The 17,807-nt window shown below is 36.6% G+C and overlaps 1 protein-coding gene across 11 annotated transcripts in view; it reads right to left on the bottom strand.

The window, feature by feature from the left end:
• The window catches only part of Pum2 (pumilio RNA binding family member 2), an 82,582-nt gene that overhangs the window by 25,123 nt on the left and 39,652 nt on the right, over positions 1 to 17,807 (bottom strand). For 7 of the 11 annotated variants that reach the window (XM_028867594.2, XM_028867593.2, XM_028867596.2 and 4 more), the window contains 6 exons: positions 15,632 to 15,757; positions 13,129 to 13,271; positions 11,434 to 11,566; positions 7,459 to 7,602; positions 7,053 to 7,337; positions 2,444 to 2,680 (listed from right to left, as the gene is read on the bottom strand). In XM_028867594.2, the coding sequence (XP_028723427.1) occupies positions 2,444 to 2,680; positions 7,053 to 7,337; positions 7,459 to 7,602; positions 11,434 to 11,566; positions 13,129 to 13,271; positions 15,632 to 15,757 (1,068 nt within the window). The remainder of the gene's footprint in view (positions 1 to 2,443; positions 2,681 to 7,052; positions 7,338 to 7,458; positions 7,603 to 11,433; positions 11,567 to 13,128; positions 13,272 to 15,631; positions 15,758 to 17,807) is intronic. The other 4 variants (XM_028867599.2, XM_028867600.2, XM_028867597.2 and 1 more) reach the window with 3 other exon arrangements.

The following is a 17,807-nucleotide window of genomic DNA, read 5'->3' as shown; positions in this document are numbered from 1 at the left end:
CTATATCACTGATATAGGCAAAGGCAGAAAGATCATCATTAATTTGAAGTCAGATTTGTCTATGCAACAAATTCGAAGTCAGCCAGGCCCTAAGAGCAACAATGTGTTTCAAAATAATAAATACTTTTTATGTCACAAAGCATAGAAGCTTTCCTTCATGATCCAATAGTAAGAAAGTATGGACTAGATTGTTTTCATGAAAAGGGTATAAAGAGCAAATTCATGTAATCTGAATTATTTTCAATTTGGCAGGGATAATCTTGTTAAAATTGCTGTCCTTCACATGACTAAAACTAGGAAATGGGGAGCTTGCAGAAGAAACCAAGACAGGTAATTACTAACTGCTATCAGAAGTGAGTTTGAGTATCTGCTTTCCAGTTGAAGCTTTGGGTACAACAGCACTGGCTGTAACACAGGATGGTTGCTTAGATGTTGACTATTCCCTGCAACTGGCTACAATTCCTTCTCTAAGTAATTCAGCCAGATTTTTTACTGTCTAAAAAAGAAAAACACACATCCAGATCGTAGTATAATTACAGACACCTAAAGTCATCACATCTATTCACTTTCTTAGCAAGTTATATAGAATGAGTCCATTTATACAGGCTCTCAGTAAACAAACACAAGCAGTAACAACAGGTAAACAGAACCTGATCTGCAACTTACCTATGAAAAGATGACAGGACACAACAAATATAATTTTAACAAACACAAAACTACTGCTATACACCTGTTTTTATGGCTTTCTTTCTTTTTTGGTTTTGGTTTTTCAAGACAGGGTTTCTCTGTGTAGCCCTGGCTGTCCTAGAACTTGGCTCTGTAGACCAGACTGGCCTGAAACTCAGAGACCTTCCTGCCTTTGTCTGGGATTAAAGGTGTGCACCACCACGCCCAGCACTTTTATGGTTCTTGTGTTCCAAACGTTTGCACACATTTCGAATGTACATCTTATAGTAGAGGAGTCTGGTAACAACAGAAGAAACCAAGCAGCTCTTGTGACAAAGACACAAGCTGATAATGGAGGCTGAAGCTGAGGCTGTACTCTACCCAAGTTTGCCACTGTAGTGCTCCAAGGCAGCCTCAGGACTCTTTCTGGATAAACTAACTGGTACAGGTTCAATACATTCAAAAGAACAAATCTTCCAAAATGCAAAATTTCAGAATTTGGGATGCAGGACCAGAGTCTTTTAATAAAGAAATCTAGCTCACCATGTAATAATATAAATTAAAATGATGACCACTGCCAACAAATACCTTTTTTATTTGGACATTTACTCTATCAAATGAGCTCGAGGAAAAGTTATATACCCATATATTGGGGAGAGTAAAAAAGGATTACTAATTTATATATTACTATTATGTTATATATTACTACTATATTATATATTACTAATAATGTTACTTTAAAAAAATTCACAAGCTTTTTAAAATCTTTTCAAGCACATAAAGCCAGCAACAGAATCCTTTAATTTCAGTTGTACTTTAAAAAAAATTACCAAAATTTGAAGCCTAATTTTTTTTTTTTTTTTGGTTTTTTTCGAGACAGGGTTTCTCTGTGTAGCTTTGCGCCTTTCCTGGAACTCACTTGGTAGCCCAGGCTGGCCTCGAACTCACAGAGATCCACCTGCCTCTGCCTCCCGAGTGCTGGGATTAAAGGCGTGCGCCACCACGCCCGGCTGAAGCCTAATTTTAATAGCAGATTTTTTTGATGAAATAGGGATTCATTATACAGCCTGTAATGTCTAAAATATTTTTAAAAATCCTTCAAAAAATACAGTTATCTGTATGGACAAATGCTTGGGGGGGGGAGATAAAGGGTAACCGTCAATTTAATAATCTGGAGGTGAGGATAATTTTTAATTAGATATAGAAATAAAAGTTCTAAATGCTTCACCTTTAGAAAGGAATACAACATGCTGAAAACATTTTTTTTTGTCCTTTAACATATTCAAAAGTAAGAGAAGCCCATTAACTTCTCTGATGCATACACATTAACTGATAGTCTCTGATATAACCTTATGGTAAAATGGCCAACACTGCACTAAACTAGATTATTTATATCCCATTATTGTATAACTAGTGTTTTCTTATGGTGTGCAAAAACTTGATGGTAAAAATTTCTTTCACTATCATGTATAAATAGCTGACTTTTCCGATACTCTAAAACACACAAATCAAAAGCACAGACATGAAAAAACACACCGCTGTATGTCATAAAAAGAACATAAGATACAAAAGAGGGTCTTTACCTTACTGTACTGTACATTAGACCCTCACTTTGAATTTCAGGAAAGTAGAACTTTTTCAAAAGGCTAGTATCTAAAAGCAAAAGCAATTTGGCATGTTTTATCCAACATTCAATATTTTACATATATTAAAACACACACACAAACACACATACATGTATACATACAAATAAAAAGGGTTTTGGGTTTTTTTTTACCTAAATGCAAACTGGATGAGGATCCATGTGATGAAAGTGATGGCGGTGGCGTAAGTGAATGTCCTGGAGTTTGGCTTGGCAGAGGCATGCCTATTGGACTTGGAGAGGAGGAAAATCCCAGACTATTGTAAAATGGTTGCCCTATGGGTGCTAGGCTGCTACTAGATCTTTTGTACAAGTCAGAGCTAGTAGATAGAGACTCTCTCCTTGTGGCACTACTACTTGCAGAACTGCCAACTGAAGAAGAAATAAAAAAAACCCTAATTACATACAGTGTTAACTGAATAAAACCTATCCCCAACTCTTGCTGGGCAATAATAGAAGTGATCACAATAATTATTTTTAGAAACATTATGGAGAAGATAATTACTGTGATAACTATATATACCAACTTAGTAATCATAGAAGGGTATAAATGCACCCCGATAAATAAATAAGCAAATCCTTAACAGAGCAGTTATATGTTTCATTATTTCACACATATTTACCACCAACACATGATTACTGTGCTTTAATACCCTGGTATGATTTATAAACTCTAAATTGCAAAGTTATGTTTCAGGACAGTAACAAATAAGGTTTACTTTGGTATTATCCTAATGTCTGGAACCTGTTTTTTAAGACTTCAATGCCCTCCCCCAAAATCATATTACTATGGAGTATTTATAAATTTTCCTCACCAATCATATCTGATGTGAAATTTAGCTGTGTTCAAATGAAGCCCTTTAAGTACATATTGGCCCGAATATTACTGGTTGGTTGTGAAATACAAGTGGAAGATAACTTTTCAGTATTGTTCATATAATTTGTTAAACAAAACTCCCAAACACTAAACTTTCTCTTGGAAAAATTAATACCTCTCTTTATTATATCAAACCAAAGACAAGCTTTTTTTTCTTACCCCCAAGGCCCCCTCATTTTTAAGATTCTAGCGCTGGCCTCCTAAGCGCCTGATTCGAGTTATAAAGTCCCCCACCCCTGAACTAGCTAGGAATGCACGCTCAGAAGAACAATCCAAGATCTGGCTATAAAAGCAGCATGCGTGTGGATAGTCAAATCCTTTACTGAGAATGTAAAGGGGATGCCCCAAATTCCAATCTCTAAACTTGGTCAGAACAGACATTTTTATTTTGAAGTATTAATCTCTTTTTTTTTTTTTTTTTTTTTTTTTTTTGGTTTTTCAAGACAGGGTTTCTCTGTGTAGCTTTGCGCCTTTCCTGGAACTCGCTTTGGAGACCAGGCTGGCCTCGAACTCACAGAGATCCGCCTGCCTCTGCCTCCCGAGTGCTGGGATTAAAGGCGTGCGCCACCACCGCCCGGCGTATTAATCTCTTTTAACCAAAGACCTTTAATATAGTAAAGAATTTCATGTAATATTTCCTAATGTGATAAATAAGGTTTTATAAGGACAAGCTCTCTATATTCGGACCAATATGGCAATTTTCAAGGAATTGTAAAGTCTATTAAATCTTGGTTTTTATATCTCAAGCCATATATAAGGAGGTCATACACGGTATGTATTAAGGAAAACAATTAGAGAACACAAATAAGCAAACCAAGTTTGAGCTTATAACACAGAGAGGAACCCTGATTACCCTCTTTTTTTTTTTTTTGTCAAAATCAAATACCTACACGGAAAAAAAAGGGGGTGGGGTGGGGAGTAATGACACTGCACCACGCAAGATAATGCAACATTTGACTTTGTAACATCCAATGCAGTTTCTAAAATACTGCCATGACTTATGGAAAAGTTCCCATCTTAAGACCTTACATATGAGAATTGGAATCTGAAAGGAAGCTATATGCACTTTAATAGTAAATCTAAATTAAGCCTTAATATAGTAAGTCTTTTTGCGTCGATGTTGGAAAAATTGTCAATATATACTATTATCAAATATGCTAATTTAAAAGGACACTGTCAAAGTGATTGCTTGAAACATTTATTATATATTGTATTTATCTACCATAACTATTTTAGTAATCAATTTATCCAATAAGGAAAAAGACACCAGCTCTCTAAGAGGAACAGCATTATCATTCCTTTGCCAAATAACCAAAAGAAACTGGTTATGATACATGCAATATATTCCTCCAAAAAGGAAATATTTTTAAAAAAATTTTAAGACTAATTTTTTAAAAAGTCAAATTACTTCAAGACATAAAGCACTTTAAATTTAGCTCTGTATGTAATTTACCTGCAACACTGACAAACAAAATATACTTAAAATCTTAGAAGCTAGACAAATGCTGAAATCATTACTCATTCATCAACTATGCATGAAATATTACATCACAAACTTTCAACTAAAATATCACTCTAGAAATAACAGGTCATGGAAAGGATGATTTAATTGTTACATTACAGTGGCTACCACTCCCTGGCCAACTGTATTATAAATTGAAGTATTTAATATTATTCAACAAGAAAACTATCATAATGGTAAGAAAAATCTATGTAAAAACAAACTACTATGTATTTTAGATTCCACTTACGTATGAAATTGTGTGACATTCGTTTTAATAATATGTATGTATAGCACTTGAATGGACGCTCACAAAATGTCCAAAAAATGGTGAAGATGAAACTTGAGGCAGTTACAGGTGTCAAGTGTAAGGCCTCCTATTTTTAATTATTAATTTAAATTTTTTATTTCACTTTTACACGGTGCTGGGAATTGAACCCAGGGCCTAATGCACGCTAGACAACTGTTCCAACGCTGAGCTATGTGCTAGTCTTATTGTTCCTAAAAGCAAGTAAAATGGCTATTTCCCGAACAAGGCATCAGAATAAAGTGAGAGGCATGAAGGTTAGTTCTGAGACCAGTGTCTTAAAATAAGGGGAAATTCCTCACAAAGCAAATGGGAATCTGATAGAATTGAGTAGATGACCTAGAAATCTGCACCAGAGCATCAGTAACATGTATTAGAGAAAGGAATATGCAGTTTATCAAAGCTGTTCCCCACTACCACCCCCAAGGATAGTAAGGGACAACACCTACAGTTTAGAAACTATGTGTTGTGTCCAGGACGTCTATTTTAAGCTGTATTTTCTCTCAGTTTTGCTCAGAGTATTTAGGATTCTTTGGAGATAATATCTCAACTGGGTTAGAATTAAAGACTAAGTCTCACAGGACTGCATCACTTGGACATTAAGATAACCAACTCCAAAGGAATGAAATAAGCCAAAAATTTAAAGGACTGGGCAGTAGAGTTGGCTTGGGGTCTAAGGACACTAGCTGCTCTTCCAGAGGAAACCCAGCATCCATGGTGGCTCACAATCACTTAACTCCAGGCCCAGAGGTCCAACGCCCTCTCCTGGCCTCTGAGGGCACTGCACACATGTGGTGCAAAGACATACATGCAGGCGCAACACCCATACACATAAAAGAAAACAAAACAACAAAAACCAAGTGAATACAATCTCCAAGCCAGATTTGCCCTAAGTTGTGCTCATTATTTAGAAAATTTTGTAGGCAAGTATGGTACTCCTTTATTATATTTCTTTGGAACTGAAGGTGCCTTTTATTCCCTACAATTTTATATTTGTTCTAGGTCATTTCTACTACAAAGATGAATATTAAAAGTTCAGAAGATATCAGAAAAATGGCAAGTACTGATAATTAGCACTGCATTAGTTTTGCCATTTTCTTTTCTGTGAGGAGAACAGGGCCTCATGTAGCTAGGTTGGTCTCAGGTTCACTATGTAACAAAGTATGACCCTGAACTTCTGACATCTCTACCTCTCAAGTACTGGAATTCTGAATCTGTATCACCACATCCACTGTATGCTGTGCTAGAGATGAAATCTAGGGCGTTGTGCATGCTAAACAAGCAAGCACTCTACCAACTGAGCTACATCCAAAGACCCAGTTTTGTCATTTTCCACATCAGAAAAGAATGTGAAGTGTAAAAAAAGATGGAAAATGAGTAAAGGATTTCAGAGTTATTAAATATAAATGTTAAGGACTTTAGATTATAAAAAAAAAAATCCCTTGAAGTTCAATTTCATATTTGTGCCCTCTTGAAGGCCACCAATTTTATCAACATAATTAGGGTAAGCTGTTCTTACCTATTGTGAAGGTGTTTTAAAATTATGATTTCTTAAGCTAAGTAGAGACAATCTATTAGATTAACTACAATGAAAAAGGCTAAATTATTTAAGTATATTGGTTGTTTCTTAAGGGACTGTTTAGAGTGTTTCAACAATTATTTAGAAGTTATGGCAACTAGAGAAAATCATAATCAGCTACCCAAACCTAGTAAGAATGCACCACCCAATATGAGTATTTTTGTTTTTAAGTTATCCACATTTTAGGTGGCAACGTATTTGCCTTCTCCAACACTATGGAGAATGAGGAAGAGCCAGTGATGAGCAAAATTTAGAGTATTAAATTCTTAAGCTGGGGGCAGGGGAGGATGGACTGCTAAACTAAGCTAAACATTTCTAAATGCTTGAAAGATTGACAGGAATTCTGTGAAATTAAACTAAAAGCCCCACACTTTATTCCTATCCCTCATACACTATGTTATTACTGCTTATCTTTATATTAAAAACTCAAATACCTCAGGTACACTTAGCAAAGTACACTTGTTTTTAAAACAAACTTACCTGATGAGCCAAATCCACTGAGGGCTGAGCCTATAGCAGCTCCCAAAGAACTACCACTTCCAAAGCCAAGAGATGCACTTCCAGGTTGGCCAGGCCCGTGAGAAAACAAAGAGCTGCTCTGGGAGCTGTTAGTCAGAGAGCTGCTCCCATAAAATGAATTAGACTGCAGGTTAGAGCTTGGCTGCTGCTGCGGCGGCTGCTGCGGTGGCTGAGTGCCAATTGGCCGAAACAGACCATTTGTGTTGCCTGTAAGACTATTTGCAGTTCCCCCAGCTGCTGCTGCTGCTGCAAAATAAATTTCAGATACTTCTTAAAACTACCCAAAAAAATATTTAAATATACACATTTAATTAAAAAAATTAAACTCCAGAAAAATATCATCTCTAAAAATGTCAGTTATACTTACCAGCCTGCGCTGCTGCTGAACTAATTAAGACAGGTGTTGGAGCCATTAACCGTACTGGAGCGCCAAGGCCAGTTCTTGCTCCAGGGCCAACCACTAAGGCACCAGTCTGATCATAATAGGCAGTTGGAGCTAGTACTTGATAGCCTAGATAACATCAAAATGAGTCTTTATTAATGAAAACACTTTACTGCAGAAAACATCAATATCTACTTTCCCTTATATTTGTGTTTTGTCAACTGTTTCATACTATTACTACCAAACTTTTGAATACCAACCAACTGAAAAACACAGGTGAACATTCTCAGAAGTAGTTTTATCAGCAATATCTTTTACTTACACATTATGGACAGAGTTACTGTCCTTAAAACAGAAGCTACAGACTACCAACAACTCAATATTAGAAAACTATCACCATATAGTCAGTTACAAAGACAGAGGCTTGAAAGACACGGGTGAGTCAATAAAAAAGCTTATCATGTAAATTTTAGACCAAGTGCCTCATTATCAATATTCCCTTAGAATTTCACTTGCAAGCTTTAATATCTTAAAATGTGGGAGCTGGAAATATGGCTCAGAGGCTAAGAACACACACTATTGTTGCAAAGAACATGGGTTCAGTTCCCAACTCCTACATAGCAGCTTACCAGCAATTTTAAGGGATCCAAAACATCCATGTAGGCAAATCACTCATACATATAATTAAAAATAAATACATTTTTTAAAGTTTTGTGAGTTCAGATACCAGCCTGGTCTAGGGCAGCCATAGTGACGTGTAGAGAGACCCTGTTTCAACAACCCCCACCCATGGGGAAAAAAAATTTAAGAAATTTTCTTAAATATAACCTGAACAGATAACTTAAAATCACTAAAAGTCTACTTGTGAAGATTCTCATATAGGCATTAGTTTTATTGTAGCTTTGTGGATGAGGCAGATAACATTTTCACATAACTCAAAAATACAGGAAAGTGAAATTCACCTCTAAGCAGCTTCTCTCAAGGGAATGCTACCTCTGAACCAAAACACACAAAAATCACTCATGTGACAATTTTGTTAATCTTCCCAAGGACAGCACATAATAAGTACTGCTCTAGTAGCACTGGAGAAACGTTAACCATAATTAACAAGGTATTTTGGGGCAAAAAGGTTTAATTTTCTCGTAGAACTGAGGCTGAGGAAGACTTGCCTTACACAGTAACAAGAGCCTGACAACTTAGGTTTTTTTTTTTGTTTTTTGTTTTTTTTTTTTTTGAGACAGGGTTTCTCTGTAGCTTTGGAGCCTGTCCTAGACTAGCTCTGTAGACCAGGCTGGCCTTGAACTCACAGGATCCACCTGAGTGCTGGGATTACAGGTGTGTGCTTAGTTTTAAAAACACAGAACATACCAAATTACAGGAAAATAGAGTTCTGAACTGTATTTTATCTCAATCATGCAGAAACAATTAACAAAGAGGCTTCAAACATGAGGCAAATTCAGTTCATGCTAATGAACTCTGCTGGGAAAACACTTTACCATTAAGACCAATGCTTTCACATCTCAAGATGTAAATGTCAGCCAATAGTTCTCTCTGGTACACACAACGGTGCTAAATTCAAGACTCAAAGAGTACTCCCACTCAAAAGCATTATGGTCCAGCTGGCAAGATGGCTCAGCAAATAAATAAAGGTGCCAGGCCGATGACCTGAGCTCTATCCTGTAACCACAAGCGGTGGAAGTTGTCTTCTGACCTCTACATTCTTGTACCTACGCCTCAACTAAATGAAGGAATTTTAAAAAAGATACCTCATTTGGATACTGGGCTACAAATACTCTGTAGAAAAAACATTTTAAACTATATTTTAAATGATGTATATAAATTCCCAATAGCAATTTAGACAGTCATTTTCTTTAAGACCTGTTCACTTGACCCTGTCAATCTCTCAAATTCATCCATTCTTTGATCACCACTCCTGTCCAACTGGCCGGGTGTCATGTCCTTTATCTCATCTTTGTAATTTTTTTTACAGTTTTCCGAGACAGGGTTTCTCCGTGTAGTTTCGGTCCCTTTCCTGGATCTCGCTCTGTAGACCAGGCTGGCCTTGAAACAATAGAGATCCACCTGGGTCTGCCTCCCGGGTGCTGGGATTAAAGGCATGCGCCACCAACGCCCGGCTCATCATTATAATTTTAAGCTCATTATCTTTTAATATAATTACCAATGTGCTATCACACCCCTCCTCAAAACTTTCCAAAAGGTTTAAAATGAAAACCAAAACATGTTCTGGAAATAAGGACATGTTGCTTATCACCACAGGATGTACTGTTGTTTCCTTGGGTCATGTTTTTCTTCCTCTATTTCATTCCCAACATACTGTCCAAACACTTATCCACCTGACCTATTCATCGAGTAACTACCATTATGTCAGGTAGGAGGAACAATTAAAAGAAACATCTTTGCTCCCAAGGAAATTCTTTTCCACCACCAAGAGTAGACTAAACAGTAAGTAGGAAAGAGGCAGGAGAGAGGGCTAAGCAGCTGGAAGTACAAGCTTGTCTATCAGAAGACCCAAGGTCAGATCTACCCCAGGTGGGAGGACTCAGACATGTTTGTTACTCTTGTTCCAAGGAGTTACACCCCTTCTGGCTTCCATGGGCACCTGCATACACAGGTAATAAATACTAATAGGTAACAAATAAAGTCTTTTTAAAAGTGAAAGAATATTCCCAAGAGTTTTAAGTACTGAAGAGAAAGAAACTAAAGACAGAATATATTAGTAGCACTAGGCAGTGACAGCAGGGTCAACGATTTGAAGGTATAGGTAAAAAAAAATTTCTCACGTCATATGACAAAACGCCAAAGAAGTATAGGACAAGCCAAAAAGATTTCCATAAGATGTGTTCTCCCAACAGTGGAACAGAGAGTAAGCCTCTAATAAGGCTGAAACCAGGAAAGGGATGAAGAATTAGTCAACTGGGCAAGAAGAGGACACCGATCTTAAGAGCCCACTGTAGGGACTTAAGACTTTTACTCAGAAAAGAAGGAAACCACTAGAGAATCAATCATGAGAAGAGGAATGGATCATCTGATTGTCTTTCATTCTAGGCATCCTGTAAACAACAGGGTCTAAGGACAAAACCTCTGTTAGGGCAGGAAAGAAGGAAAGATGAACTACTGGAGCCTGGATGGAAAGAAAAAGGTGACTGGATTCTTAAAAGTATCTGTTGAGAATAGATGTGAGCTATATTGGGAAAAAAGGAGCTGTATTACTTCTGTAACAGACCTACTATTTACAGCAAAGATGGACATAAAAAATTTATTCAGTACACAATTTCCAGTTTATTCGCATGAGATTCTACAGATTGCTCTTTTTCTTTTAAAATGTGTCCAGGTATTGGTTTGCATGTATGTTTAGGTACCATGTACCTGCCTGGTGCCAGCAGATGCCAGGAGAGGATGTTGGATGTCCTAGAACTCAAACTACATGGTAGTGAGACACCATGAGTTCTGGGAATCAAACCAGGGACCTTTAGAGGGGCACCCTACTCTTTTAATCACCAAGCCATCTTCCCAGCTCCTTCTTATGGCTTTTTGTGAAAGGTTAATTTCCCTGATATTGGATAATTACACATGATACTATCAATTTTAGTTGTCAACTTGTCAATCTAGAATCAGATGGGAGAAGGGCCTCTTAGAATGTGAGAGGTTATATTAGTTGAGGTGAAAAGACACCATGGTTCACATCACAATAAAAAAAAAAGAAAGTTGAGAATTCTAATATACTCTTGTCATTCCCACAATTGGGTCTCACAAAATAAAAACATTTGATTTCAAGTACTAGTATCTGGATCTGGGTTTTAAATAATATATTATCAAGAAGGCAAAGCTTCCAAGATTCCGAGTTCAGTCACTTTTAACATTTTCAATCTTGAGCTCTGCCCCCCACCTCCACCAACCACTCAATCAAGCAAAACCCAATTCCCCAAACTACTTATATACCTGGCATGCCTGCAGCAAGACCCTGACCAAAAGCCAAAGTTGGGTTTGCAGCTGCTGCAAGTGATTCTGCTTGCTGCCCTTGCTGGCCCTGACTGGGAGTAATAGGACGCTGACCTGCTCCAGCACGAAGAACCTAGAAAGGACAAATGACTCTCTTAAAGCAATAGAATAACAAATTCATCTCAGACAACCTTGTACATATCACAAGTGGATTTTAGATATTTGCTGAAGAATGAAATGTAAATTCATCACGAAAAGTTATGATTTCTATCATAATAAACCCACTACTAGTTTTTAACTATAACTATCTATAAATAAACATGGAGGTTCTACGTCTTTGGGTAAAAGTCACTTCTAATATTTATGCCTTACTAAGATACTTTTTTTTTTTTTTAAAGATCTGACTAAAGAGGAAATGGCTAAATCTTATTTATTACAATTATTTTCCAAGGCTGAAAACTGAAACATGATAAGTGTAAAGGAAGAAATTATGATTCGTCTTTGAGATTGTGATGCCCATCTCAAAAAACCCCAAAAAACAAACAAAAAACCCCAAAAACCAAGCAAACAACAAAAACAAACAAAACAAAACCAGACCAAAACAACAACAAAAAACCCTCTAAATTTTGGATTCCAGAGAACATTAGCTCATTTCAACATGAAATCTCAGTGTGAAAAATATAAAGCAACACAATCATGATGAAATTAATAATATATTTTACAAATAGCCACATAATTCAGGGCAGAGTGAAATCAATCTAAGTTCTCCCTCCCTCCCTCCTCTCCTCTCCTCTCCAGCAACATATATCTGGCCAAAGATATGGATTATAAGAAATTATTAAATGATATATGATATACAATGACTGAGCTAATGATAGCTTCTACAGAGCATCTCTATCATTTAAAAAATTAAAGAAAATTCATAGGAAAAACTAGCTACCATGCAAGCAACAAGGTATTTATTAAGTTGCTTTTGTAGAAGTAAGATGAATATGGAGCCAGAGTTTTCATATTTACCAACAATGTGTTTACATTTATTATGATAATTTCTGCAAGGGCCTGAAATAAGATAATCTCTGGAGGCAGAGATAGGAGGATCTCTTTGAGTTTGAGGCCTTCCATGGCTATATAGCAAGAACCTGTCAAAAACTCTAATACTTTGTTTGAAAATGTAAAGCACTTATATTTGTCTCCTTTTACTAAATAAAAAATGGCATTATAAACATCTGAAGATAATTAAAGGAGCAAGCTCTTTGATATGGACATTAATAATGTATATTTTGTTGTTCTCATTATTCATGATGGGCTGGCCAAAGATTCATGTTTGTCATGCCTCAGCTTCCCAGTGATGGAGATTAGAGACATTTACCACCACTTCAAGTTTATTAGCAGCTCTTTTTGAATTTTGTTTGTTTGTTTGGCTATCCTGGAACTTGCTCTGTAGACCTGGGTGGCTTCTAACTCACAAAGATCCACTGCCTCTGCCTCCTGAGTGATGGGACTAACGGTGTTCGTCTTTTTTAAAAGTGATGAAATTAAGTTTTAAAATTGCTGCACATTTGAAGAAAGCAAGATAATGATGATCAGAATATAAAAACAAACATCAATAAGTAGTTATGCATGTATACTAAGTACAGACATACTCAAGAGAATTTAGAGACTTCTCAGGTTATTATTTCTCATGGAGAGGCCTACCTGCTGTTGTCCAGGCTGAGCTTGTGATGCTGCTTGCTGGTTGGCTGTGTTGTTTGCCGCAGCCGCAGCTTGCTGCTGAAATAAATTGGCTGGATACACCCCCCATGGAACACCGTAATACTGAGGTGGAACCACTGCTGGACCTAAACCCCACATGCCCCACCAAAAGAAAAAAAACAGTCACTCGATTTTACATACAAGATCAGTTATTACTAAAGGAGACAAGCCTAAGACTCAGGAGCTGACCATACCCTTGTCATCTTTCTACTCTCCCACACTTTTTCTGTGTAGCAGCATTCTGGTATGGGCTTGTGTGGTTTGTTTTTTTTTTTTAAAAATTGAACAGACTTAGTTTGTAGCCAACTGGTTTCAAACTCATAACGTCCTGCCTCAGTTTCGCAAGTATTTATCTCCATACCCAGCTTAATACTTACTGATTGTCAAAGACTAGAACATTCATGACAGCAGTGAAGGCTACCAAGGAAATGAGTTAAACATTCACATGTATGAACTGCCAATGTATGCGTCTAGTATAGACACAGATAAGGTAGTACATTAGATACCATAAAACTGTAAGGCTTCTTAAAGATAATTCATTAGTTGAAAAAGAGTATTTTTTTTGTGATTTAAAATTATTAATTTTTACTTTGTAAAAATAAACTAGTGAAGAAGCTTACAAGAAACAACAATATTTGAACTGTAAGCCTGTGATTTAATGACATTTTCCCAATTTGAAACAGAATTAGTCACCCTCCTTACAAGCAACTGAGAATCATACAAAAACAAACAAGATATCAGTATTTACGTGGTCAGGAAAATGAGACTAGTAGTCAGGACAAGAACTAGAGGATTCAAAGAAAGAAAATAAGGGTAAAGAAAACAAACTAGGTCTGGCAGTGGTGGTGTACACCTTTAATCCCAACACTTGGGAGGCAGAAGCAGATGGGCCTCTGTGAGTTCAAGGCCAGCCTGGTCTACAGAGTGAGTTCTAGTACAGCCAAGAATACACAGAGAGACCCTGTCTTGAAAAACCAAAAAAAAAAAAAGGGAAGAAAGCAAACTTGGAAAATTTAAATGGACTGTTTCTGCTCTATTTGATATTTGATGATATAGATTATATAGAACAAAAGACAAGTCCACCAAAAAGGAAATGAGTCAATGTCCTAATTTGTGACAGACAACAGCGAATGTCCTAATATCATGTGAAAACAAATTAGGACAATTAACTTGTTTACTTTAAAAAGCCAAACTCTCCTAGTTTAGAAGAAAATAAAGCTCAGCATAAAAGACCAAATTATTAAAATGAAAATCTCTTACAAACTTAAAGGCAAAATATATTTCTAATGATAATGATTTGAACACAACCTACAGTGAAGAATGTTAGAAAATTACTTCGTTCCTTTTCTTTTATATTATGGCCATCTGAAAAATTGGTGAGCTGTATTTTCTGGCTTATATTACATTTCTACTGAACACTCATGGTGCTAAAAGATCTAAGCTAACTGTGCAGCATGTACTAAATGATCCCTTGAAGTTTCTTTCTTCAGTCCTATAGATAAATGTATATATATACACACACATCTACTAACATTAACATACTAATATTCAGTTAAATGGCACCAGAAAACTGCACATCTTTATAGAATCATGTGGTACAGATTTTTTCAGTCTAGTCTAAATTAGACAGCAAATAAGAATTTGAAATTAGTTTTAAGTTTGAAAGTTATCAATACCCACAAAAAGATGGACTGTTCAATAGTCCTAAGTACTAACTGGTGACAATCACTGCATGGAAGATATCTCTGAAATGCAGAAGTGCCAAGTCCACCAGCAGACTCATGCAAGTGAACCCAAGAATGACCACAACACATTCTTGCCTCTATAAATATAAAGCATGCTTAAGGACTGAACTCATTTCTGTATCTGTAACCAATTCAACCTAAAACCAAACTTCCCCCAATGACTTTACACACAACCAGCAAATTGTTCTGTCAGATTGCACTTAACTAGCGTCTAAGTTTCTCTTAACTTAAGCAATTAATACAGGTTTGGCTAGAAGGGACAACTTCAGTCAATTGTCTTCCACACCCTCTGCACCCCAGTTTGCTTGTAATGCTTAAGAAACTTTGAGATATGCATTCTTTTCAAGAGTTTCACCTACTGCTAGATTATTTTCTGAAAAATAATGTCACTTTGTTTTGGAGTATTGGAATCAGTTATTTAAATGAAGTTGTATGGTCCACACTGTAGGATTTCTAAGCTACAAACTACAAATATAAACCAACTATACACAGAGATGAAAAAGTTATTGCAGCCATGCTGCTGCTCTGTAATAGTATAGTTGAAAAAAAAAAAAAAAAAACTAACTCCCTGCAAATTTCAGTTTATTTTTGACAATATAGTAGTTTCTCAGAGGAATGTCAAACTACTCAGACAAAAATAAAACTTACATCAAGGTTAAAACTAAATTCATAACAAGTAACAATGATGAACAACAAGTTACCTGCTAATGTTGCTGCTGCAGCCAATCCTGCTGCAGTATACGGGTCGGTCCCTGGAGGAGCAGCACTAATAATATATGGATTTGGCACAAATGCAGCTGGAGCAAGGCCTGCTGAGAATACACCAGCTATATTTAAAAGGGTGAGAAATAATAAATAAAATGTAAAGTGTTTCTGCACTAGGTAAAAACATTTCTATTCTGAATCTGGAGTGGGACCATGGATAAGGGTTCAATTTTTTACTGAATAACTCCATTTACAGAACAGGTAACACCAGCTGTTTTATAGGGCCTTTACAGATATTCAAGTATGAAATGAAGTGATATTAAAGTATGAAATGATTGTATAGTGTCAGTTAATAAATACACAGTAGCCGGGCAGTGGTGGCTCATGCCTTAAGCCAGCACTCAAGAGGCAGAGCAGGCAGATCTCTGATTTCAAGGCCAGCCTGGTCTATATAGTGAGTTCCAGGACCGTCAGGGCTACACAGAGGAACACTGCCTTAAATAAACAGTAAGTGCTTGAATCTAGATCTATTATTATTCAGTAGTTGTTTCTCAAACTTTTAGCACACTTGAGCTAGGAACTCAGTGACAAATGACAGGAAAATAAGTAACTTACCAATGAAAATATAGCTGAATGTGTTTTATTAGCACAGAGAAAAGTGGTATCTAACAAACTCTGTGAGTGGTTGGTGAGATAAACAACTTATAGAGTAAAATTAAGTAGAGCTGGAACTATACCCACAAGATCCATCAAGAGTTTCCAGGCTCGTCCTAAGTAGTCTGGACTTTGTCCTCAAGGTAATGTGAAAACAAGGAATCTTAACACCTTTAATCACAGCACTCAGGAGACACACAAGTGGATCTCTGAGTTCGAAGCCAGCCTGATCTACAGAATGAGTTCCAGGACAGGTTTCAAGGCTACAGAGAAACCCTGTCTTGAAAAAAAACCAAAAAGGACTTTAAGAATTTAAAAGAGAATGATTTTAAGTCTATTTCTGAATTTAATAAGTACATACAGATTAAGTAAAATAAAAAAATGATCAAAAACTATAAATATTTGGTATTCTTATCAATAGAGACCCAACTTTAGATGATGATGGATAATGATGATGGTGGCTGTTACGTTTTTGGTTGTTTTTTTTTTTGTTGTTGTTGTTTGTTTTTTTTGAGACAGGGTTTCTCTACATAGTCCTGACTGTCCCAAAACTCCCTAGCTAGCACTGAACTCACAGAGATCTGTCTGCCTCTGCCTGCTAAGGGCTGGGATTAAAGGTGTGCCACACTATGCCCGGCTAGGTTTTAGAATAAGTCTAAAGAGATTCTGAAAATGCTCATAAACACTACTAGTTTCAAACTTTAAAAATTTATTTCCAAAGATTGTAAAGTCTACATATAAACAGTATAACACACACATACACACACAAATCCAGCCTCCTGTACTTAGGATTACCCTTGTAAAATTCCAATGCACTTATATTGTTATGCTCAATTTTTCTATTACTTTCATAACAGGCTTAATTTTTAAAGATATAGGCTGCAAACAAGCAGTGGTGGCACATGCCTTTAATCCCAGCACTTGGGAAGCAGAGCCAGGCAGATCTCTGTGAGTTCGAGGCCAACCGGGCTACAGAGCGAGATCCAGAACAGGCACCAAAACTACACAGAGAAACCCTGTCTCAAAAAAACTAAACAAAAAAATATATAGGCTGTGATCCACACAATTTCATGCCCAGATGCAACATAGCCATTTTCTTAAAAAACAGCTTTTTGCAAAGAAATTAATTAAAATGCAGGTTCAGGAATATTCTTATACTTAACATCATTTGCTCAGAGTCACATGCTCAACTCTGCCCTGGGTCAAAGGTTCCAAGATTCCTCTCTGGTTGGAGCTGGACGCCCCAGTGATTATGAGTACAAACTGATTTTTGCAAAGGAACCAAGTTCAGTTCCCAGAGCCTACATCAAGCATCTCACAACTGTATTTCACTTCAGCCTCGTTAGGCACTCATGTACACACACGTGTATGTGACACAGACAATAATAAAGTCTAAAAAAATTAGGTTCTCCCTGGTTCATCTAGTCTGGATTTAATTATTACAGGAATAGAAAATTATATACAAGTATTGGTGCTTTACTCAAGCCACTAAAAAGGAAATTGAAAAGCTAGGTTTAC

This window comes from Peromyscus leucopus, chromosome 22 (genome assembly GCF_004664715.2).
Source record: "Peromyscus leucopus breed LL Stock chromosome 22, UCI_PerLeu_2.1, whole genome shotgun sequence".
Lineage (NCBI taxonomy): Eukaryota > Metazoa > Chordata > Mammalia > Rodentia > Cricetidae > Peromyscus > Peromyscus leucopus.
The sequence above is the reverse complement of the archived record's forward strand: the minus strand, read 5'-3'. Positions and strand labels throughout refer to the sequence as shown.